Below are 26,397 nucleotides of genomic sequence, written 5' to 3'. Positions count from 1 at the left end.
CTGCCATAAGGGTGGTGTCATCTGCATATCTGAGGTTATTGATATTTCTCCCAGCAATCTTGATTCCAGCTTCTGTTTCTTTCAGTCCAGCGTTTCTCATGATGTACTCTGCATATAAGTTAAATAAGCAGGGTGACAATATACAGCCTTGACGTACTCCTTTTCCTATTTGGAACCAGTCTGTTGTTCCATGTCCAGTTCTAACTGTTGCTTCCTGACCTGCATACAGATTTCTCAGTCAAAGGCTTTGGCATAGTCAATAAAGCAGAAATAGATGTTTTTCTGGAACTCTCTTGCTTTTTACATGATCCAACAGATGTTGGCAATTTGATCTCTGGTTCCTCTGCCTTTTCTAAAACCAGCTTGAATATCTGGAAGTTCACAGTTCACGTATTGCTGAAGCCTGGCTTGGAGAATTTTGAGCATTACTTTACTAGCATGTGAGATGAGTGCAATTGTGTGGTAGTTTGAGCATTCTTTGGCATTGCCTTTCTTTGGGATTTGAATGAAAACTGACCTTTTCCAGTCCTATGGCCACTGCTGAGTTTTCCAAATTTGCTGGCATATTGAGTGCAGCACTTTCACAGCATCATCTTTCAGGATTTGAAATAGCTCAACTGGAATTCCATCACCTCCACTAGCTTTGTTCATAGTGATGCTTTCTAAGGCCCACTTGACTTCACATTCCAGGATGTCTGGCTCTAGGTGAGTGATCACACCATGGTGATTATCTGGGTCATGAAGATCTTTTTTGTATAGTTCTTCTGTGTATTCTTGCCACCTCTTCTTAATATCTTCTGCTTCTGTTAGGTCCATACCATCTCTGTCCTTTATCGAGTCCATCTTTGCATCTTTCTCTTGGTATCTCTAATTTTCTTGAAGAGATCTCTAGTCTTTCCCATTCTGTTCTTTTCCTCTATTTCTTTGCATTGATTGCTGAAGAAGGCTTTCTTATCTCTTCTTGCTATTCTTTGAAACTCTGCATTCAGATGCTTATATCTTTCCTTTTCTCCTTTGCTTTTTGCTTCTCTTCTTTTCACAGCTATTTGTAAGGCCTCCCCAGACAGCCATTTTGCTTTTTGCATTTCTTTTCCACAGGGATGGTCTTGATCCCTGTCTCCTGTACAATGTCATGAACCTCATTCCATAGTTCATCAGGCACTCTATCTATCAGATCTAGGCCCTTAAATCTATTTCTCACTTCCACTGTATAATCATAAGGGATTTGATTTAAGTCATACCTGAATGGTCTAGCAGTTTTCCCTACTTTCTTCAATTTCAGTCTGAATTTGGTAATAAGGAATTCATGATCTCAGCCACAGTCAGCTCCCGGTCTTGTTTTTGCTGACTGTATAGAGCTTCTCCATCTTTGGCTGCAAAGAATATAATCAATCTGATTTCAGTGTTGACCATCTGGTGATGTCCATGTGTAGAATCTTCTGTTGTGTTGTTGGAAGAGGGTGTTTGCTATGACCAGTGCATTTTCTTGGGAAAACTCTATTAATCTTTACCCTGCTTCATTCTGCATTCCATTGGTCTGATAATTCTAAAACCTCTGCCATATCTGAGTCTAATTCTGATATTTTCTCTGTCTCCTCTATAAATTTTTTTTTTTTTTTTTTTTTGCCTCTTAGTGTGCCTTGTAATGTTTGTTGAGAGTCAGCATGACGTACTGGTTAAAAGGAATTGAGGTAAATAGGCCTTTAGCCTGAGGTTTTATTTTTGTCTGGCTAGGTGTTAGACCGTGTTCATTGTTCATTGTAGTTGTAGGTGTAAGAGGACTCAGTTTCCTTTCGTGTTCTTGTTCTTGTCTCTCCAGATGTTTTGAGTTTACTTGGGAACTCCTTTTTATTTTGGTCTGAGCCTTGCAGTTCTTTCCATTGTCATCTCCTCTCATTATATCAGAGTCCTGTTGATGTAGTGGTGAGATAAGGGGCAGGGGAAGTTCTATAATCTTGAGACTAGATTTCAGTCTTTCCTGAGCCTGTGCCTCTAGGCTGTGACCTTCACAAATGTTTCTCAGCCTTCTCCTGCTAGCCTTCAGTGAGACTAATTATCTAGAGGTCTGGAGTGGGGTACTTCCCTTCCTCCAGGTCAGTTAAACTGGTAAACTCTGGTCAGTTAGGCTCACTCTGGGAAAATAGTTTCCCTGGAGCCTAAGTGTAAAGGAAAAACTCAATTTTTTCTTTCCCACTTAGGGAAATACCCAATTCTTCCCTACTGTGAGTTTCTTCCCTGTCTGTCTCCTTGATCACTTACACAGAATATTTCACTTCTGACATTTCACCAGATGTGTGGATATTTTTCCTTATAACAAACAATTCTCTATGACATTAGCTGGGTGTCCCACAATATAAGTCAATTCTGACACTACCTACCCAAAGATAGCATCAGACCCCACACTCATTTCCTCAAGACTACAACCCACTTCAGACACCAATCACAAGCCCAGGTGCTTCTGACCAACCAGCTATAGATCAAAGGTTCCAAAGACCCCCTCCTCGTGTTCAGCTAATTTGCTAGTGTAGCTCACAGTTCAGCTCAGTTCAGTCGCTCAGTCGTGTCCGACTCTTTGCGACCCCATGAATCGCAGCACGCCAGGCCTCCCTGTCCATCACCAACTCCCGGAGTTCACTCAGATTCATGTCCATCGAGTCCGTGATGCCATCCAGCCATCTCATCCTCTGTCATCCCCTTGTCCTCCTGCCCCCAATCCCTCCCAGCATCAGAGTCTTTTCCAATGAGTCAACTCTTCACATGAGGTGGCCAAAGTACTGGAGCTTCAGCTTTAGCAAAATTCCTTCCAAAGAAATCCCAGGGCTGATCTCCTTCAGAATGGACTGGTTGTATCTCCTTGCTCACAGAACTCAGAGAAATATTTAGTTACGTTTACTAATTTACTAAGGGACGTAATAAAGAATGGGCTTCCCTGGTGACTCAGATGGTAAATCTGACTGCCAGTGCAGGAGATGTGGGTTTGATCCCTGGGTCAGGAAGATCCCCTGGAGAAGGGAATAGCCACCCACTCCATTATTCTTGCTTGAAGAATTCCATGGACAGAAGAGCCTAGTGAGCTACAGTCTACGAGGTTGCAAAGAGTCAGACACGACAGAGCAACTAACACAACAACAACAGGGTAGAGAATGGGCTCTCCAGGGTACTAGTGGTAAAGAAAAATTAGTCACTCAGTCGTGCCGGACTCTTTGTGACCCCACAGACTGCAGCCCGCCAGGCTGCTCTACCCATGGAATTCTCCAGGCAAGAATACTGGAATGGGTTGCCATTCCCTTCTCCAGAGATATTCCCCACCCTGTGATCGAACCCAGGTCTCCCACACTGAAAGTGAAGTCTCTCAGTCATGTGTGACTCTTTGTGACCCCATGGACTGTAGCCTACCCGGCTCCTCCATCCATGGGATTTTTCCAGGTAAGAGTACCGGAGTGGGTGGCCATTTCCTTCTCCAACACTACAGGCAGATTTTTTGCCATCTGAGCCACCAGGAAAGCCTGCTAAAGAATCTGCCTGCTAATTCAGGAGACATAAGAGACGCAGTTTTGATCCCTATGTCAAGAACATCCCGTGGAGGAGGACATGGCAACCCACTCCAGTGTTCTTGCCTGGAGAATCCCATGGACAGAGGAGCCTGGCAGGCTACAGTCTATAGGGTCACAAAAAGTTGGACACAGCTGAAACAACTTAACATGCATGCACATGATAAAGAATACAGATGAAGAGATACAGACAGCAAGTCTGGGAGTTGGGGTATGTCACCCTCCTGGTCTGTGGATGTGTTTACTCATCTGGAAGCTCTCCAAATCCACTGTTACTGGAATTTTATGGAGACTTCCTCACATGGACATTAGCAATTTTTACCTTCCTTTCTAGCCCTTCTCCTAGCTCTTGAGGATGGGAGTGGGGTGGGGATGACAATTCCAAGCTTCTAATCATGGAGTGGTTTTTCTGGTGATCAGCCCCCATCTAGCCATTCAGGAGCCCTCCAGAGTCACGTCTTTAGAACAATAGATGCTCCTAGCGCTTTTAGGGTTTTACAGAGATTTTAGGACCTCTGTGCCAGAAAGTGGGGACAGAGACCAATACACATTTTCCATTATCTCACAATGGGCCTTTGTTAAAGAGAACACTCTTTCTTAAAGAGAACACTTTGCTAAAGAGAGACACTCTGAGTTACTTTTCATATTTTAAAGTAATAACATTCTCCTCCCCCTGCTGGAAGCACCAGGGATTTTTCTCCAGTCTCCACAGTGAGAACCTGTTAGGGCTCCCAGGAGGTAAAACTCATTTAAGTGTGCCCCCTAGGGAAAGGAGAAAAGGAAAGATATACCCATTTGAATGCAGAGTTCCAAAGAATAGGAAGGAGAGATAAGAAAGTCTTCCTCAGTGATCAATGCAAAGAAATAGAGGAAAACAATAGAATGGGAAAGGCTAGAGATCTCTTCGAGAAAATTAGAGATACCAAGGGAACATTTCATGCAAAGATGGGCACAATAAAGGACAGAAATAGTATGGACCTACCAGAAGCAGAAGATATTAAGAAGAGGTGGCAAGAATACACAGAGGAACTATACAAAAAAGATCTTCATGACCCAGGTAATCACGATGGTGTGATCACTCACCTAGAGCCAGACATCCTGGAGTGTGGGGTCAAGCAGGCCTTAGGACGCATCACTATAAACAAAGCTAGTGGAGGTGATGGAATTCCAATTGAGCTATTTCAAATCCTGAAAGATGATGCTGTGAAAGTGCTGCACTCAATATGCCAGCAAATTTGGAAAACTCAGCAGTGGCCACAGGACTGGAAAAGGTCAGTTTTCATTCCCATCCCAAAGAAAGGCAATGCCAAAGAATGCTCAAACTGCCACACAATTACAGTCATCTCACACGCTAGGAAAGTAAATGCTCAAAATTCTCCAAGCCAGGCTACAACAGTACATGAACCATGAACTTCCAGGTGCTCAAGTTGGATTTAGAAAAGGCAGAGGAACCAAAGATCAAATTGCCAACATCCGTTGGAACATAGAAAAAGCGAGAGAATTCCAGAAAAACATCTATTTCTGCTTTATTGACTACACCAAAGCCTTTGACTGTGTGGATCACAACAAACTGTGGAAAATTCTTAAAGAGATGGAAATACTAGACCACCTGACCTGCCTCCTGAGAAATCTGTATGCAGGTCAAGAAGCAACAATTAGAACTGGAGATGAACAACAGACTGGCTCCAAATAGGGAAAGGAGTATGTCAAGTATTGTCACCCTCCTTATTTAACTTATATGCAGAGTACATCATGAGAAATGCTGGACTGGATGAAGTACAAGCTGGAATCAAGATTGCCAGGAGAAATATCAGTAACCTCAGATATGGAGATGACACCACATTTATGGCAGAAAGCGAAAAAGAACTAAAGAACCTCTTGATGAAAGTGAAAGAGGAGAGTGAAAAAGTTGGCTTAAAACTCAACATTCAGAAAACGAAGATCATGGCATCCGGTCCCATCACTTCATGGGAAATAGATGGGGAAACAGTGGAAAGAGTGACAGACTTTTTGGGGGGGGCTCCAAAATCACTGCAGATGGTGACTGCAGCCATGAAATTAAAAGACGCTTACTCCTTAGAAGTAAAGTTATAACCAATCTAGACAGCATATTAAAAAGCAGAGACATTACTTTGCCAACAAAGATCTGGCTAGTCAAAGCTATGGTTTTTCCAGTGGTCATGTATGGATGTGAGAGTTGAACTATAAAGAAACCTTAGCGCCGGAGAATTGATGCTTTTGAACTATGGTGTTGGAGAAGACTCTTGAGAGTCCCTTGGACTGCAAGGAGATCCAGCCAGTCAATCCTAAAGAAAATCAGTCCTGAGTGTTCATTGGAAGGACTGATGTTGAAGCTGAAACTCCAATACTTTGGCCACCTGATGTGAAGAACTGACCTATTTGAAAAGACCATGATGCTGGGAAAGACTGAAGGCAGGAAAAGGGGTGACAGAGGATGAGATGGTTGGATGTCATCACCAACTCAATGGGCATTAGTTTGAATAAGCTCTGGGAGTTGGTGATGGACAAGGAAGCCTGATGTGCTGCAGTCCATGGGGTCACAAAGAGTCAGACACAACTGAGCGACTGAACTGAACTGAACCTCCTCCAAAGACTGGACCCTGCAGTTTTTAACTCTCAAGTTAGTCCACACTGAACCTCCAGCATTTCATCCATTACAGTTTGTATTCCTACCAGTAATAGCCATGCTTTTTATCTTCTAAAGTCTGATCCTATAGCACCTTGAGGCTTTGCTGGCCCTGGAAAGACAGCCCTCCCAGTTTTAGCTAATTCTTACAGACAGCAGACAAGTCATCTACAAGCTTTCCTTTCATATGCAAACCCACCAACCCAGAGCTTATAAGCTCAACCACCTCCTTATTAAGTTCATATGCTGGACTTCTATCCATCCACCTTATTCAACCCAGGACCTGTTACCAGAAAACTAGGGAAAGTCCCTATGCTTCAGGGCCCACTGAAATTACTCAAAATAGCCAATCCTAACTCTGCATATGCTGGCTGATCCCTTCCTTTCCCTCGAAACTATAACATTTCTTCCCCACATCTTTCCTCTCTGCCTTGCCATTGACTGAAGCTGCTGCTGCCTCATGTGGCCCTATGTGGCATGGTGTCTCTTGGGATCTGTAAGTACATGACGATCATTTCCATGTCTGAGTATCTTACCATATCTAATTAAAATAAGCCCTGAATGCCCTTCCGTTGGGCTTCCCTGGTGGCTCAGCGGTAAAGGATCCGCCTGCAGTGCAGGAGACAAGGGTTCGGTCCCTGGGTTGAAACGATCCCCTGGTGAAGGAAATGGCAACCCACTCTAGTATTCTTGCCTAAGAAATCACAAGGACAGAGGAGCCTAGCAGGCTACAGTCCATGGGGTCACAAAAGAGCCGAATACAACTTAGCAGTGGAACAACAACAACTCTTCCTTTAAGCACTACAAGTACTGGCTTCCATGGAGGGCTTCTGCTCAAGATAAGCTACGATTCTCTGCCTCTCTCTCCAGTTTCTGGACAGTACCTTGCCCTACAAACCCAATTCTCTGATGGATCTATTTATAATTGTTTTTTAGTTTGTTCAGATTTTTTTTCTTATTGTTAGGATGGAGCTCTTTACATATTGGAGTGAAACCCAGAAGCCCAATCATTTAATTTTCTTACCTATTTTCTCTATCTTCTTAGCCAAGGCAGAACAATTCTTTTTCCAGTATCCTTTGTGGTTATAGTTTCTCCAAGTATCTTTATCAATAAACTCCCTCCATTGGGGTTTGAATACTGAAGGGGACCTTTATAAAAGTATGAATTGACCATCTCTTCTCTGATGAAAATATTTCTGGGTCCTTCCCACCCACTCACTACCTAACCTCCCCTATACCCACCCACTGCACACACACACACACACACACACACACTCTGTTTTCAGGTCCTAGTTTAGAAGTTTCTTCCTCCAGAATATCTCTCTCAGTTCTGGGTAAAACTCACCACAGTAGTTCTTGAATCCTACAATATCCTACCTTGAGATCCAAGAAGAGAATTTTGGGTAGTTTTTCTTTGAAACTCTAAGTAAATTCTGCTTGCTAAATCCAGCATGTTGCAGCTTATATCACACTTGTAGACATATTTTTTCAGTTGAATTTACCTACCACACTTTGAGGTAGGTGTCTATAGATAGATCAGGTCCCCTGGAAGAGATGGGGATTCCTGATGCCTGTGATTTATTGAGGGCAGTTCTCAGGAGATAAGCAGTAAGGGAAGCAGGACAGATCAAGGGAAGAAGCTGAGCAAAGATGTGTGTTCAGCTGGAGTCTAGCCTCTGCCTGATCCCATGGGGAGCCCTGGAACATGAATGAACCACCAGCCTTACTCTGCCTGGAGGCCAGAGGACTGGACATTTGTATTCCATATCAGTTAGCAATTGTCTGTCAACTGACTTGAAGAGAGGGGACAAATGTAAACTCCCAGGCATTTACCAGCAAAACGGTTTCCATCAACCTTGGGCTCCCTTGGGAAGGGAGAAGCTATGAACTGTCAGGGCCAAGATGCAGAGCAGCTAAGGAACAATGCAGATAATGGAGGTCTGGTTAGACCACCAACAGCATACCCACGAGGAAACTGACTCAGGAGAATAGGCAACCTGCCCAGAGTTACCCAGGTAATAACCAGCAGAACAAGGCTTCAGGCTCAGATATCCAGACTCTAAATCCCCAGCTCAGTCTGCCCAAATCCACCAGTGACCAGTTTTTGTTGCTGTTTCACAGGGTGGCTTGCTTCTCATTCGTAAAGCTCAGGGATCAGGGAAGCAGTGAGGAAAACTCTCTGTGGCTGCTACATTACATGCATAACCTTGAGAAGCTGGAAAGGGAGTGGGACAGAGGCAAGAATTTGAGAACTTGGGACTCCTTGTCCTGTACTCCATCGCTGATGCGACTGCCACTGGGGATGCTGGGTGACAAAACTCCACTCTGTTCTGTTTTGCCCAAAGTTGGGGCTCTCACAACTCTGTTGGGAAAATCAGCCTGGTCATAATCAGGCAGAAAAGCCTGGGTGGGGAGCCACTGTGAGCAGTGAGAAACTGTGCTCTGCAGCCAATCGGGTTCCAGGTGCCCACCTAGAGCACAAACGTGGCAAGGCAGGCTGGAGGGGCAGTGAGGGAGAGGCCTTTGTTGTGTACTTCCCATGAATCAGATCCTTTATTCCTATTTAAATTAACCCAACCACGTAGGGAAATAGCAGCTACTAGAGCCATTTTACAGATGAGAAAACTGAGGTGTGGTAAAGCTAAGTAGTGTATCTGTGGTCACAGAGATAAGTAAAAGATAGAACTGATATGTTCATGCAGACTGGCCTAACTCCAAACCTGTGTTCTTTTTACAAGTAAGATCTTATTTCTGGATAAGAGTATCAGAGTAATGATGCCTATTCTCAGATGTCAGTCACTGTGTCATGTTCATTAACAAGCTGTTGGAGTGGCAACATCCCCATGTTAGAGATGAGCTGAGAACCAGAGAGGTTAAGTGACTGGCTCAAAGACATCCTGCTAGTAAGTGATGGAGAGGCTACTAAATAATACTAAAACCGCATTACAATTTTTCCTGTGTTTAATGTTGTAAATGCCCACATAGGATAGCTGTGCTTAAACAAGGGGTTGGGCAAACTATTGCAGAAAGATCACACTGTAGAGCAGATTCTGTTTAGCCAGGCCTTTTGCCAGTGTTATAAAGTAGTGGTTTAAAATAGCAGCATCAAAAAATAAAATAACAGCATCAAGGTTGGGGCAGTGCTGAGGAACAGGATAGGCTCTGACAGCTGTCCTGTCTCTCATGTCAGGCAGGACACATGAGGGGACAGCCCCTGGAGAGTGGAGCCAGCAGGCCAGTGGTCCAGCCTTACCAAGAGGCCCACGCTTGGCCTTGGCCCTGGGCAGAAGGAGAGGACTCAGCTGTGACCCCACGGGACTGCACCCCAAGCAGAGGAAGGCCTGGGTCTCTAGCTGAGGTTTAGATGAGAGTGTGGGAGTGCCTGCTGCTCAGGGGAGAGAGACCTTAGCTCTCACCCCAGACCAGAGGCTCTATCTGAAAGAGCCTTTGGAACCAGTAAGCTCCAGGAAGCATCTTTTTTTAAAAAAACCTATTTATTCATTTATTTTGGCTGCACCAGGTCTTGGTCGTGGGCGTGAAAGATCTGTTAGTTGCCATGCTAACTCTTAGTTGTGACAGGTGAGATCTAGTTCCCTGATCAAGGATGCAACCCGGCTCTCTGGTTGGGAGCAGGAGTCTTAGCCACTGGACCACCAGAGGAGTTCAAAGGGAGCCTCTTGAATGTCTGACTTCTCACAGCTGGGGGCACTTTCCTGGGGAGGAGGCCCGTGAGGCCAGAACTACTTATTCTCTGCCCTTGCAGGTGACAGGTCCAGGAGGAGCCCCTCGATGAAGCGGCCTCATCGAGCCGAGGAGGCGCCAGGCCGGCGCAGAGCCCAGCCAGGACAGAAGGAGCGGGCCGGGGGCAGCCCGGGGTCCGGGTCTCCTCGGAGGAAGCAGGCCGAGCGCAGGGGACGCCGGGAGCTGCTGGGGGACCGGGAGCGGGGGTCAGCAGAGAAGATCTGCCGAGGGAGGAGGAAGAAGGATGGGAGGGCTTCCCTCAGGGAGCAGAGAGCTCCTTCAAAGAAAGAAAAGGAGGTTCGGAGGAAGGAAGAGGTGTGGAAGCAGCTGAAGAAACACAGGTGTGTTGTGACCCGACTTCAGGCGCGTTTCAAAGCGCCCTCTCCCTCCTGCCAGCCCTGCTCCCTCCCTTGATAAGGGTCAGGTGCCTTCATCCTCCCTACCACTCCCACGAATGGACGGCCCTTGCTCTCTCCAGCCTCCCTCTGCCTCTACCTTCGTCCCTGCCCAGCTCACCGCTGGGGCCAACCGGGATGAGGATCACACTCATCCCAGGTGGCGTGGCCCTGCCCACTGTTGTCCCAACCCCCTCCAGTAGGGCAGGTGCAAGCGGAGGCTGTGAATGGGGAGGTGACAAGATCCCAGATCTCCTGAATTTCAGTCGTAGTGGTGACTCACTACAGCTCTTGAAGAGGAGCTGAGAGAACTTTAAAATTAATTATTAAAAATTAAAAATTCTAAATTTCTAGTTAAAATTGGAAATTAAAAATTAAAATTGAATTTAGGAGTCATAAGAGGGCTTAAGCATGCCATTTCCCAACCTGACCTGCATCCTCTTCTGTGAAATATGGTTTTGATCTAGAAGAACTTCAAGAGTCCCATAAGCTCTGAAATTCCAGGATTAGGGGGTTTATTTGCTATATTTCCTTTGTTACATTAGCATTGGCATACGGGGGGTTAATTGACAGAGTCAGTGTATGGAATCAACAAGTTGGGGTTTTAGTTTCATTTTTTTTGCTACCAATTTTGATGAACCATCTCCCTCTCTCTGCCTGCCTCTTCCACTTTACTTTGCGTCACTTCTCAGGATGTTTTAAGAATCCCCATTGATAATGGGTGAACAGGCTTTGGAAACAGAGATACTAGGATTATGGCAAAGAGTTGATACTCCTTCCACCCATTTCTAATAAACCTTATTTGCCCACACCCTCACTCAGATATTCCACTGTACATCTCCAACTTTACAGAGGGGAAATTAAGGCCCTCAAAAGGGGCCACTGATTTCTTCCATCACCCCTGCCAGCCATCCCTGGCTCCCTTAGGGCTTTTGTCTATTGTCTGGTTGTCCCTAGCCCTGGACTAATGGGATACAGGATGCATGGTGCCCCTAGCAACTTAGAACTTGAATACATCATTGCCAGAGTGTCCTGAATTTTAGAAGGAGGCTGTCCCATCCTGTCTGGAAGGCAGATGCAAAGTGAAGGATAAGGACTCAATTGTGCCATTTTCAGCTTCATGCCATAGCAGGGCATAGAGATGAAAAATATCCAGCCTTCTTCCGCAGAGGCTGACAGTCTGACATGTGAAAAAAGACAGGGTTATCAGCTATCATTGGAGAAGGCAATGGCAACCCACTCCAGTACCCTTGCTGGGAAAATCCCATGGACGGAGAAGCCTGGTAGGCTGCAGTCCATGGGGTCGCAAAGAGTCAGACACGAATGAGCCACTTCACTTTCACTTATTAGCTATCATAGCACAAGTGTTAGTTGCTCAGTTGTGTCCAGCTCTTTGAGACCCCAGGGACTGTAACCCACCAGGCTCCTCTGTCCATGGACTTCTCCAGGCAAGAATACTGGAGTGGGCAGTCATTCCCTTCTCCAGGGGATATTCCCGATCCAGCGTTCAAACCTGGGTCTCCTGCATATTTCAGGCAGATTCTTTACCGTCTGAGCCATCATCATAGCACAAAACAGAAAGCAATATGTATACCAGAAAGGATGTGATGAAGAGTGTACTGCTGGGAGGCTGGGGTTCCTCTATGGAGAAGTTAAACATTTCAGTAAGACTTTGAAGACCAGGTGGAATTTGAACAGTGACTGAATGTCGCACCTCCACCACCACCCAAACTAAGGGAACCCTTTACACAGAGACTCAAGGACAGATGTCCTGAGGTGTGCGTGAGGCATGGCAGAAAGCCCCTGTGCTCTAGGCTTCCCAGCATTCAAGAGCTAGGGTCTCTCCTCTTCACCTCATTCCTATGACCGCTCCTTGCTCTTCAGGAGTTGATCAGAAGCTAAACTCACAGAGTCTGCTGCAAACTGGTCTCCAAAGCCCATGGTAACCCAAGTCCACATCCTGATATTTCCAATTATGAAACTTGCTAAGCAGGCTGCCCAGGAGAACCCTTCTCCAGCCCTTCCCTCACCCCCTGTCAGTTGCTGCCAACTCAGCTAAGAGTCACAGTTTTTATGAGTGAAGGAGGCTGTGAGCCAACAGACGAGAACTTGGATTTTGTGGCAGCTGAGCGCACAGTCTGTGAGATAGTGAGGGTCATCACACCCTCCAGCTGGAAGGGTTCTGCAGCTGTGCTGTCCTATACAGTAGTCACTAGCCACATGTTGGGCATTTGAAATGTGCCTGCTGTGACTGAGGAACTGAACTTTTAATTCAATTTAACTTTAATCTGATGTTAATACTACTGAGTTAAAACAAGAATTAGCCTTGCCCAATGGCTCAGCAGGTAAAAAATCATCCTGAAATGCAGGCGATGCAGGTTCAATTCTGGGTCAGGAAGATCCCCTGGAGGAGGAAATGGCAACCCACTCCTGTATTCTTGCCTGAAAAATCCCATGGATACAGGAGCCTGGTGGGCTATAGTCCAAAGGGTTGCAAACAGTTGGACACACTGAGCGTGTACGCGCGTGCACACACACACACACACAACAAGAATCAGTAAATTTACTTGGACAGACAAAGGTAGTTTTGAGGTTGATTTAATTTTGAAACTAAAGCATTTCTTCTGCCCAAAAAAAGACAGTTTTGTCAGTACAGATGTGAACATCAAAGGAAAATGATATTCTATTACTTGATTCATTTATGAGGAAATTTTTAAGTATGCCTAAAACAATTTAGATATGTGAATCTACTCTTTCAACTAAATGTTATGAAATCCAAATACAGATTAAATATGTTCAATGAAAATTTCATGTCTGAATTGACAGTACAAGATGAACACTGGATTTTGAAGACAGTACAAAAAGGATGTAAATTGTCTCATTAATAATTTTTTCACTGATTATATGTTGAAATTATAAAATTTTAATATATTGGGTTAAATGAAGTATTATTAAAATTATTAATAATATATTCATGTTATTTTATAATATAGCTACTAGAAAATTTTAAATTATGATATATTTCCATTGGGCAACCCTATGCAAGTGAGGATGTCTGGGTAGGATTCAGAGGCATGGAGTTTAGGGAGGCAGCCCTCAAGGCACTCTGGGTTGCAGGAAGAATAGTGGCCTCCTCTGCCATGTGGGTGAAGTCACAGAGGGTTCTGAGCAGGGCAGGCCTGTGTAAGGTGGCAGCTGGGAGCATCTCCAGTGGGGCTCCTTGCATCCCACAGAATCCCCGAGGACCCTGCCCTCCTCCCCGCTCTCCTCCACTCCACCCCTCCTCTGCTCCAGGTCATCTTCCATGGCCTCCAGCACCTCCAGTGGGGAGTCTCTGTCTGAGGAGGAACTGGCCCATATCTTGGAGCAGGTGGAAGATAAGAAGAAGCTGATCGCCAGCATGCGGAGCAAGCCCTGGCCCATGTCGAGGAAGCTGGCAGAGCTCAGGTGAGTGGTGGCAGTTGGCCAGGGCTCTCCCAGTTGAGAAGGCTCAGCTCCTCTAATGGTCTTGGGAATCCCTTCTCTTCTCCTCTTCACCCAAAGAGCTCGACAAGAATAGGGGTTCACCCTTCCACCCTGCTTCGGTCCCCCTGTCCCCAGCACACGACTGGCTACCGGCCCTGCTGTTGGTTAGCACCGAGCCAGGCCTAGTAGGAGACAAGGAGGATCATGGCCCTTGGGCTATACACCCTGCCTCCGCTGCCTCATCACCCCTTTGTCTCACACCCCGCCCCATCTGGTGGCTTCTGCACTTCCCTCACAACTAAACAGACATGTCTTCTTTGTATGTGTGTGTGTGTTAATTGCTCAGTCGTGTCCAACTCTTTGAGACTCGATGGACTGTAGCCCGCCAGGCTCCTCTGTCCATGGAATTCTCTAGGCAAGAATACTGGAGTGGGTTGCCGTTTCCTCCTCCAGGGGATCTTCCTGACCCAGGGATCGAACCTGGGTCTCCCTCATTGCAGGCAGATTCTTTACCATCTGAGCCACCAGGGAAGCCCATGCCTTCCTTGGTGGTGGTGGTGGGGTGGGGGGCAGTTATGATCCCCTACCTCAGCAAATTCCTCCCTCTCTTGTGTTCTCTAAGCACCAGAATCTCTCCCCTTGTCACACACTGACCCTTGCAGTGTGGAGAGCAGGAGGATGGGCTGTCTTACCTACACTTGTGTCCCGGAGGCCTAACACGGGGCCAAGCTTGCAGTTCAGTTCAGTTCAGTTCAGTCACTCAGTCATGTCCGACTCTTTGCGACCCCATGAATCACAGCATTCCAGGCCTCCCTGTCCATCACCAACTCCCAGAGTTCACTCAGACTCACATCCATCGAGTCAGTGATGCCATCCAGCCATCTCATCCTCGGTCGTCCCCTTCTCCTCCTGCCCCCAATCCCTCCCAGCATCAGAGTCTTTTCCAATGAGTCAACTCTTCACATGAGGTGGCCAAAGTACTGGAGTTTCAGCTTTAGCATCATTCCTTCCAAAGAAATCCCAGGGCTGATCTCTTTCAGAATGGACTGGTTGGATCTCCTTGCAGTCCAAGGGACTCTCAAGAGTCTTCTCCAACACCACAATTCGAAAGCATCAATTCTTCAGTGCTCAGCCTTTTTCACAGTCCAACTCTCACACCCATACATGACCACAGAAAAAACCATAGCCTTGACTATACGGACCTTAGTCGGCAAAGTAATGTCTCTGCTTTTGAATATGCTGTCTAGGTTGGTCATAATTTTCCTTCCAAGGAGTAAAGCATCTTTTAATTTCATGGCTGCAGTCACCATCTGCAGTGATTTTGGAGCCCCAAAAAATAAAGTCTGACACTGTTTCCACTGTTTCCCCATCTATTTCCCATGAAGTGATGGGACCGGATGCCATGATCTTCGTTTTCTGAATGTTGAACTTTAAGCCAACTTTTTCACTCTCCTCTTTCACTTTCATCAAGAGGCTTTCTAGTTCCTCTTCACTTTCTGCCATAAGGGTGGTATTATCTACATATCTGAGGTTTTTGAGATTTCTCCTGGCAATCTTGATTCCAGCTTGTGTTTCTTCCAGTCCAGCGTTTCTCATGGTGTACTCTGCATATAAGTTAAATAAGCAGGGTGACAATATACAGCCTTGACGTACTCCTTTTTCTATTTGAAACCAGTCTGTTGTTCCATGTCCAGTTCTAACTGTTGCTTCCTGACAGGCATACAGGTTTCTCAAGAGGCAGGTCAGGTGGTCTGGTATTCCCATCTGTCTCAGAATTTTCCACAGTTGATTATGATCCACACAGTCAAAGGCTTTGGCATAGTCAATAAAGCAGAAATAGATGTTTTTCTGGAACTCTCTTGCTTTTTCCATGATCTAGCGGATGTTAGCAATTTGATCTCTGGTTCCTCTGCCTTTTCTAAAACCAACTTGAACATCTGGAATTTCACGGTTCACGTATTGCTGAAGCCTGGCTTGGAGAAATTTGAGCATTACTTTGCTAGTGTGTGAGATGAGTGCAGTTGTGAAGTAGTTTGCAGTGATACTCCATAAATATTGCCTGGCCTTGTGCCCATGCCCCTGAATTCTATTTTAAGCTCAGCTGCTTCCCTGGTTTCCATGTGACCGGCCAACTCATCACTCATGTTATGGCTCTTCAGTCTCTGCTGCAGTTTTGAAAGAAGAGCAGGATGTTTCTAATAGAAAACTATAATCTGATTTTACCATCTTCCCCCAAGTCCTGCCTCGATCTTTCTGCCATAAGATTGGGTGACTCCCTTCCTCGTTCCCTCTATATAAAGCTATTATTTCCCTCAGCTCTTCTCACACCTGAGTTTCCTCACTGCTCGAATGCCCCTCCCTTTATCACAGAACAATCTGGCAGCCACATTTTGACCTTCAGCCTCTCTGTGTGTGTCTCCAAGGCACAGCGAAGATGGTGGCTCTGCAAATGGGGCCCGGCCCTGACAAGCAATCTGGTAAATAGAGCTTACCCCACCGTGTGGAGGGCTTCCCAGGTGGTGCCGTGATAAAGAATCCGCCTGCCAGTGCAGGAGGTGTGGGTTCGATCCCTGGGTCGGGAGATCCCCTGCAAGGGCATATGGCAACCCACTCCAGTATTCTTGCCTGGAAAATGCCCCGGACAGAGGAGGCTGGCCGTCCATGGGGCTGCAAAGAGTCGAACATGACTGAGTGAGCACACCCGCCACTGCCCTGAGAACATTACCTTCTCTCAAAGTCAGCTGCTGGGAGAAATGCCTCCCCACAGTGCCTCCAGGCCAGTGCTGACCAACAGAGCTTGCTGAGATAGTGGAAAAATTCTAACGCTATGCTAATAGAGTAGCCACCAGTCACACCTAACTAGTAAGCACTTAGAAAGTAGCGCAAATGAGAAACTGAATTTCTGTTTTATTTTAACTTATTTAAACTTAGGCAGTCACACGGAGAAGGCAGTGGCAACCCACTTTGGTACCCTTGCCTGGGAAATCCCATGGACGGAGGGGCCTGGTAGGCTGCAGTCCATGGAGTCACTAAGAGTCGGACACAACTGAGTGACTTCACTTTCACTTTTCACTTTCATGCATTGGAGAAGGAAATGGCAACCCACTCCAGTGTTCTTGCCTGGAGAATCCCAGGGACGGGGGAGGTCGCACAGAGTCGGACACGACTGAAGTGACTTGGCGGCAGCAGCAGGTAGTCACAGGTAGTGACAGTTTGAGTGGTAGGTACAGCTTCAGGCAGTGGGCTGTCTGCCTTTCCAGCTCCCTTTTTCTGACTTTCTTCTTCCTGCTCCCCCAGGGCCAAGTTCTTCCTCCTTCCATCTGTCACTCTAACAGAACCTCATCCCCAGTCAAGTGTCACTGGGACACATCTTTTATTAACAGTGGGAAAAGAGCAACCTTGCCGTTTATGGAAATAAGAGATCCAGCTGACTGGAACTCTCAGGAACCATGAAAATCCCTGAGCTGCCCAGAGGAGAAGTCTGCATCTCCTCCAGGCTAGGGGCAGAGTTGGTCAGGGTGGGAAGTGGCTAAGGCCCAAGAAGCTGAAAGGACTCTCATCTCTCCCACTGGAGCAAGTCCTCCTGACAATAGTGATCTCTTCCCTCCAGCCTGCCTGCCTTCCTCTTCCCTCTTGCAAGGCTCCCTATCCCAGACTCAAGTCTCAGGCTCTCCAGCCTCTGGGTCTCAGCTCCAGTGATGCCTCTGCCTTGCCCACCTGGCTAGGTCCTACGTTTTGAGACTCAGGCCAAGTGTCGCCTCTGCAGGGAAGTCCCTACTGCCCTCCCTGCATTCAGGCTGAGTTAGTTACCACCTCTCTGAGCCTTAAGACCCTATCCCTCACTGGACTGGCTACTCTAGTTTGCAAAGCTGTGTCTTATTCATCTTTTAATTTATTTCTTTTTTATATTTTGCCAACATTTGCTGCATGCTCCCTATGTGCCAGATATTGTTCTGAGCCTGGATGTGTAAAAATTCATTTAAACTTCTTAATCACCCTGTGATGTAGGTATTATTGCTATTGTCCCCATTTTACTGATGGAAAACTGAGATACAGAGCGATCTAGTAATTTTCCCAGGCCACACAGTGAGTTTAGAGGCCTGGCCAGAATTTGAACTAAGGAATTCTGGCTCCAGAACTTGCACTCTTGAATTATAATTGCCTCTCTAGAATTCCTAGACATTCTAGAATACACTCTTTGCCTCCTGTGTGATTTCCTCTTCTGACAATAAAGTCTTCAACTGCAGATCTGCAGACAGCATCCCCAGACTACATCTTTTTTTAGAAGCAATGGTGTGGGGACCCCAGTCTTTGGCTGACTCAGGCAGCTGGCTGACTTTGGCATACTTGTTGTAGACAATTGAACAAGGGTGGTAAGGGATAAAGGGCAACAGCAGTGAACTGGGGCAAGCCTGCATTCACACTGCTACCATATCTGGTTGATTTGACTAGCTATTCAATCCCCCTCAGTCTGGCTTCCTTCCCTTAACCTCTCTGAGCCTCACAGTCCTTTTTTGTAAATTAGGAATAATATTATCTACCTTCAGAGTTGTTTTGACAAATTCAAAATGTTTATTTAAGGGCCCAGCATGTAATGTACAATTAATAGATAGTAGTTATTGCTATTATTAATGGTTGAACATCTTGTGCCAGACACTGTGCTAAACCCTGAGAAATGAGGATGGGGAACAAAGATGAATCAGAGGAGACTTCACTAGTGATGCGCATTAACAACGGCACAAGGCAGGCTGTTGATGTTGGTAAAAGAGTTTCTAGTGCCCTTGAGTCAGGGATGTTTGCTTTAATCATAGAATTAATTAGGTGTGTCACTCAGCTTTGTCAGAAACCCAATGTGCTAGAAAATTAGCCAAGTGCTTGCTCTCTTCAGAGAGATCTGAAGAATTCCACTTCCAAAAAGATGCAATAGACATACTTCTCCATAGTCTTCCCATGAAGCACAACTGAAACCCCAGATATTATGTGTAAAGCAAACATAAGAGACTCAGAAAGGTGGAGAAAAGACAGCAGACTGGCTAAGGACCTCAGGGCCAAATGATGACAGGGCATCAAGTTCTAGGTTTCCTTTTTGTCTATGTATCCAAACTGGATACCGGAGACACTGGAGAAGCTGGCGGCCCCAAAACATGGACAGATACTCACAAAAGCACCTCAAGAAAAGTCTGCCGTTTCTAGCCAAAGGACCAGAAAAGACAGAATACTTGTGAATGAAAACAATCCTTCTCCAACCAAACACCATAAACCAAAAACATCTTTAGCCCCGCTCCTGGCAGCACAAGTCAAGTTGGGAAGCCTATATTTCCTCTGTTGCCAGGATTTAACATGGTATCCCAACACCGTCATCAATAAATTATCAGAGAAAGCCGAATGAGGAGCAGGGACATTCATACCCACTGTAGCAACAAGCCCTCCCTCTCCCTGTGGTGTCAGTGGAGACCACACAGGGAGCATGGACTTTCACCGCAACCAGGCAGTGACAAATTATACCTTCAAGCCAGGATGATATGACTGGAAGGCTTATGGAAGCCCGAACTCCCACCCTGACTCACCAGTAACAAGGAGCTCCAGCCCAGTCCCAGGTGTCAAAGGAGGCCAAGTGAGCAATCTGGACTTCTACCTAGAAGTAACCGGGCAGCATCCCCCTTCACCTACTGAAGCAGTGTCAGAGGAGGGCTGCTAAAACACAAGATTTAAGTAAGATCCAGAGTCGCATAACATAAAATCCCAAATGTCTAGGCTTCAATTGAAAACTCAGTCATCATACCAAGAACCAGAAAGATCTCAAACTGAATGATAAAAGATAATCATCAGATGCTAACATCAGGATTATATAGATGTTAGGGTTATCTGACAAAGATTTTAAAGAAATCATCATAAAAATGTTTCAGTGGCATTTATGAACACACAAAACAAATTAAAAAAATAGTCTCAGAAAATGAATAGAAGATATAAAAGAGAGCAACTGGAAATTTTAGAAGTAAAAACTATAGTAACTAAAAATTTTTGAATGGGCTCAACAGCAGAATGGAGAAAACTGAGTAGATTATCATTGAAGGTAGAACAAAACAGATCACTCAATCTGAACAATAGCAAGAGAATAATCTAGGGGGAAAAGTGAATAGAGCCTCCGGGACATGTAGCATTATTTTAAAAAATCTAACCTTGGTGTCCCCTCCAAATCCCTAGATATGAAAGAAAAAAAAAGGAGGTGTCAAAAGAAGATAGAGTGGGGCTGGAAAAAAGTCTTCAAATATATAAGGACTGAAAAATTTTCAAATCTGACAAAACTTAAGTATTCAAGAAGTTAAACAAAACCTCAGTAAGATAAATCCAAAGTAATCCATGCTAATATACATCATGGTCAAACTTCTGAATACTTTTAAGAGTCTGAGAGAAGCAATGCATTACTAAAGAAAAAAAAATAGAAAGACAGCATATTTCTCATCAGAAACCATGGAGAACAGAAGTACTAAGTGAAAAGAATTGTCAGTCCAGAATTCTATATCCAGCAGTAACATCCTTCAAGAATAAATGAAAAATCAAGAGGAAGGAAAACTAGAAGAATCTGTTACCAGGTCTACCCTAAAGTATAACTAAAGAAAGTTTTCTAAAAATAAAGGATATGATAAAAGAAGGCATCTTGGAACATCAGGAAGGAAGAACATGGTAAGAGAAAAAAATCTTGGGAAATACCATGCATTTCCCTTCTCCTCTTGATTTTTAAAATTATATTTGACAGTTGAAGCAAAAATGAAAACACTACCTAATGTGATTCTCAAAAATGCAGAGGAAATGGTTAAAACCATTATAAATGAGTAGGATAAAGTGACATAAAGAGAAATAAGGCTCTACACTTCACTCTAGCTAGTAAAATGAATCCGTAGGTTTTGATAATACATATAGATAGGTAGATAACAGATAGATGGATGATAGATATAGGTCGACACATAGTAATACCTAGAGCAACTATTGAAAAGGCTATACAAATTGATATACTGAAAAACACTGCAGGTTAAACAAAATTGAATTCTAAGAAAATGTTCAGGAAGACAGGGAAGAAGGCAAATAGAAATAAAAAACAGAAAACAAGAAATAAAATGATGTATTTAAACTGTAACATGTAAATAATATGTTAGTGATCTAAATATATCAATTAAAAGATAGAGATTGGCAGACTGGATTTAAAAGATGATCCAAGTACATGCAGTCTATAAGAAATTTACTTTAAATATGATATACATAAGTTGCAAGTAAAGAATGGCAGACAATACACCATGAAAAAATAACCAAAAGAAAGTAGGAGAAGCTATGTAAATGTCAAAGTCAATTTCAGCGCAAAGAAAATCACCAAGGTTATAGAGGGACACTATATAATGAGATGGCAAGAGTGAACATCAACATTTTAGGAATCAGTGAACTAAAATGGATGGGAATGGGCAAATTTAATTCAGATGACCATATGTACAACTGTGGGCAAGAATCCCTTAGAAGAAATGGACTAGTCCTCCTAATCAACAAAAGAGTCCAAAATGCAGCACTCGGGTGCAATCTCAAAAATGACAGAATGATTTCGATTTATTTCAAAGCAAACCATTCAATAACAGTAATCCGAGTCTATACCCCAACCACTAATGCCAAAGAAGCTGAAGTTGAGTGATTCTATGAAGACCTACAAGACCTTCTAGAACTAACACACACACACACACACAAAAAGATGTCCTTTTCATCATAGGGGACTGGAATGCAAAAGTAAGAAGTCAAGAGATACCTAGAGCAACAGGCAAGTTTGGCCTTGGAGTACAAAATAAAGCAGGACAAAAGCTAACAAGACTTTTACCAAGAGAATACACTGGTCATAGCAAACACCCTCTTCCAAAACACAAGAGACAACTCTACACAGGGATGTCACCAGATGGTCAATACCAAAATCAGATTGATTATATTCTTTGCAGCTGAAGATGGATAAGCTGTATACAGTCAACAAAAGCAAAACCAGGAGCTGACTGAACTCCTTGTTGCAAAATTCAGACTTAAATTGAAAAAAGTAGGGAAAACCACTAGGCCAGGAAAACCGCATGAACCTAAATAAAATCCCTTATGATTATACAGTAGAAATGACAAATAGAATCAAGAAATTAAATCTGATAGATAGAGTGCCAGAGAATTATGGATGGAGTGCTGGAGTCAGTGATCAAAGCCATCCCCAAGAAAAAGAAATGCAACAAGGCAAAATGGTTGTCTGAGGAGGACTTACAAACAACTGAGAAAAGAAGTAAAAGGCAAAGGGGGAAAAGGAGAGATATACCCGTCTAAACGCAGAGTTCTAAAGAATAGCAAGGAGAGATAAGAAAGCCATAAGTGAACAATGTAAAGAAATAGAGGAAAACAATAGAATGGGAAAGACTAGAGATCTCTTCAAGAAAATTAGAGATACCAAGGGAACATTTCATGCAAAGATGGGCACAATAAAGGACAGAAATGGTATGGACTTAACAGAAGCAGAAGATATTAAGAAGAGGTGGCAAGAATACACAGAAGAACTGTACAAAGAAGGCCTAGATGACCCAGATAACTGCAATGGTGTGATCACTCACCTAGAGCCAGACATCCTGGACTGTGAGGTCAAGTGGGCCTTAGGAAGCACCACTATAAACAAAGCTAGTGGAGGTGATGGAATTCCAGCTGAGCTACTTGAAATCCTAAAAGGTGATGCTGTAAAAGTGCTGCTTTCAATATGCCTTAGCGCTGGCCACAGGACTGGAAAAAGTCAATTTTCATTCCAATCCCAAAGAAGGGCAATGCCACAGAATGTTCAAAGTACCACACAATTGCACTCATTTCACATGCTAGCAAGGTAATGCTCAAAATCCTTCAAGCTAGGCTTCAATAGTATGTGAACTGAGAACTTCCAGATATACAATCTGAGTTTAGAAAAGGCAGAAGAACAAGATATCACATTGCCAACATCTGTTGGATCATAGAAAAAGCAGGGGGAATTCCAGAAAAACATCTGCTTCTGCCTTATTGACTACACTAAAGCCTTTGACTTTGTGGATCACAAGAAACTATAAAAGATTCGTAAAGAGATGGGAATACCACTTTACCTGGGCTTCCCAGGTGGCCCAGACAGTAAAGTATCTGCCTGCAATGCAGGAGACCTTGGTTTGATCCCTGGGTCAGGAAGCTCCCAAGGAGAAGGGAACGGCAACCCACTCCAGTATTCTTGCCTGGAGAATCCTATGGACAGAGGAGCCTCATGGGCAATAGCCTATAGGATCACAAAGAGTTGGACATGACTGAGTGACTAACACTTACCGCCTCCTGAGAAACCTGTCGGCATCTCAAGAAGTAACAGTTAGAATCAGACATGGAACAACAGACTGGTTCCAAATTGGGAAAGAACATCTAGGCTGTATATTGTCATACTGCTTATTTAATTTATATACAGAGTACATCATGGGCAATGCCAGGCTGGATGAAGCACAAGCTGGAATCAAGACTGCTGGGAGAAATATCAATAACCTCAGATATGCAGATGACACCACCCTTATGAAAGTGAAGAGGAACTGAAGAGCCTGTTGATGAAAGTGAAAAAGGAGAGTGAAAAAGCTGGCTTAAAACTCAACATTCAAAAAACTAAGATCACGGCTTTCAATCCCATCACTTCATGGCAAATAGATGGGGAAACAATGGAAACAGTGACAGACTTTATTTTCTTGGGATCCAAAATCACTGCAGATGGTGACTGCAGCCATGAAATTAAAAGACACTTGCTCCTTAGAAGAAAAGTTATGACCAACCTAGACAGTATATTAAAAAGCAGAGATATTATTTTGTCGACAAAGGACCATATAGTCAAAGCTATGGTTTTTTCCAGTAATCGTGTAAAGATGTTAGAGTTGGACCATAAAGAAGGCTGAGCACCAAAGAACTGATGCTTTAGAACTGTGGTGTTGGAGAAGACTCTTGAGAGTCCCTGACAGAGATCAAACCAGTCTATCCTAAAGGAAATCAACCCTGAATATTCATTGGAAGGACTCTTGCTAAGCTGAAGCTCCAATACTTTGGCCACCTGATGTAAAGAGCTGACTCATTGGAAAAGACCCTGATGCTGAGAAAGATTAAAGGCAGGAGAAGGGGACAACAGAGGATGAGACAGTTGGATGGCATCACTGATTCAGTGAATATGAGTTTGAGCAAACTCCAGGAGATAGTGAAGGACAGGGAAACCTGGCATGCTGCAGTCCCTGGGGTTGCAAAGAGTTGGTCACAGCTGAGCAAGAAAAGAAACCCTTTTAATGATAAAAGGGTCAATATACCAAGCAAACAGAACAATCCTAAATGTATATGCACCAAAGAGATCACTGGTTTGGATTCTATAGGTTATTAATTGTCCAGTGCTATGTAATAAATTACCCTAAAACTTAATAATTGAAAACAGTAATAAACATGTGTTATCTTCTGTTAGTCAGAAATTCAGGATCAGATTAGCTGGTGGCTCTAACTTGAAGTCTCTCTCATAAGGTTGCAGAGAAGGCAATGACACCCCACTCCAGTACTCTTGCCTGGAAAATCCCATGGATGGAGGAGCCTGGTAGCCTGCAGTCCATGGGGTCGCTAAGAGTTGGACACGACTGGGCGACTTCACTTTCACTCTTCAGTTTCATGCATTGGAGAAGGAAATGGCAACCCACTCCAGTGTTCTTGCCTGGAGAATCCCAGGGACGGGGGAGCCTGGTGGGCTGCCGTCTTATGGGGTTGCTCGGAGTTGGACACGACTGAAGTGACTTGGCAGCAGCAGCATCGTAAGGTTGAGTCAAGATTTTGGTCAGGGCTTCAGCCTTCAGATGACTGGGGCTGGTGAAGCCACTTCCAAGGTTGCTCATATACATGGATGACAAGGTGGTTCTGATTATTAGCAGGGGCCCCAGTTTCTCTCCATATGGGCCTCTCCATAGGCTGCTTAAGTATCCTCATAACATGACAGCTAGCTTCCTCCAAAAGAGGGCGATTTCAAGGGGGAAGTCACAACACCTAGTTTCAGAAGTCCTAGTCTCAGAAGTCATAAGTTGTCACTTTTACCACTTTCTGTTCATTGGAGGCACAATGCTAAGTTTGGCTCACATTCAAGGGGAGAAAAATTCATTTCTCCATTTTAAAGGGAGGAATGTCAAGAAATCTGTTGACATAGTTGAAAACCAACACATATGGGAAGTCAGGTATGCTTGGTTAGCCTCAGGTACCTTTAGATTGATTCAGTGATATCTCTAGGCCTGGCTTATCTGAGTTTCCACTCAGAGTGAGTTCAGCATCTCTTTGATCTTTGCCTCCACAACTGAAAAATAAAAACTGGTTGGAGGCAAAGGGAGACACCAAACCAGCATAGCCCAGGTTACCGTCAACATCTGGCCATCTCCAACCTTCGGCCACCTCTCTTTGGCCATCTGTGTCCCCTGCATTAATCTATGTGTCTTCTGGATTTCTGGCTGACTCATACACTTTACCGGTGTCCTGCATGGGACAGCAAAGCTCTGTAAGGATACTGTCAAACTCAGGCTGCCCTGTGTCTATTTGTACCTCTGCATTGCAAAATTAAGTGTGATTTTGAATCTGATCTGCTTCACCAGCAGTGGGTTTTTGGATGTATGTGGTCTCTCTAAGAGATACTTCAGGTCAACTTCAGAGTATCCCTGTTGTGGAAGGCTGCATTGCTGAGTCCCTTGTCCAGACCCCTGTGGAGAAGGCCCTTCACAGCAGCCGCCTGTGCTAGCAAAGACTTTATCAGCTGTCCACTTTAGGAGCTGCTATTTCCCCAGAAGGAGAAGAGTGACTGCTTGCTAAATGAAACCACTGTGCTCACGTGGTCTGCATCCACACATTTAAATCTCATAACATCATGCCCATTTCTAGATGAAAACTGCCACCCCAGGAGGCACAGAACCTTGCATGGCTCTCTCTGGCACTAAAGCCACACAATAAACCCTTTTCTCCCAGCAGTAATCACTGGCCACCCTGACTGTGTCTTTCACTGTTATTTGGGCCACTTTATCAACAAGGAGGGTCTTTCTAGGGCAATGTGAGGGGCTCCTGAAGTGCTGTCTGTGGGTGGCTACCCAGGAAAGCCATGCCTCAATGACTTCCTCCTCTCCTGAGTGTTGGAGGGGCCTGAGGGGTTGATAACCACCTGTCAAAAATGACCTTGAGATTCAGGCCCCTAGAAGTTTCCACAAAGCAAAGGATCCCACCTCTTTTGCCTTTTCACTTCATTTATCACACACCATCTTGTTTGAGGAAGAGGAGAGATGAGCTTGCATGAAGTTCCCCGTTTGAAAGGAGGGGAAAAGGAGGGGAAAGGAGCACCCTACGGAGGGAAGATTTGCAGGGACTTCCCCCGGTGGTCCAGTGGTTAGACCTCCACAATTTCACTGCCAAAGTCATGGGTTCAATCCCTAGTTTTGGAACTAAGATCCTGCAAGCCACACAGTGTGAAAAAAGAAAGAGAGGATTTGCAACAGTTGGGAAGTGCAGGGCAAGAGCCAGTGTTTCCATGAACTAACTACTATTTCTAGTAAGGAAGCAC

General features: G+C 44.6%; 1 protein-coding gene across 1 annotated transcript in view; it reads left to right on the top strand.

Moving 5' to 3' along the window:
• Positions 1-26,397, top strand: part of TMC2 (transmembrane channel like 2) — a 99,784-nt gene that overhangs the window by 15,595 nt on the left and 57,792 nt on the right. The window contains exons 3-4 of the mRNA XM_018057442.1: positions 9,962-10,280; positions 13,629-13,781. Coding sequence (XP_017912931.1) covers positions 9,962-10,280; positions 13,629-13,781 — 472 coding nt within the window. The remainder of the gene's footprint in view (positions 1-9,961; positions 10,281-13,628; positions 13,782-26,397) is intronic.

The sequence above is a fragment of the Capra hircus genome, chromosome 13 (assembly GCF_001704415.2).
Source record: "Capra hircus breed San Clemente chromosome 13, ASM170441v1, whole genome shotgun sequence".
Classification (NCBI taxonomy): domain Eukaryota; kingdom Metazoa; phylum Chordata; class Mammalia; order Artiodactyla; family Bovidae; genus Capra; species Capra hircus.
This window is presented reverse-complemented; position numbering and strand designations above follow the sequence as displayed.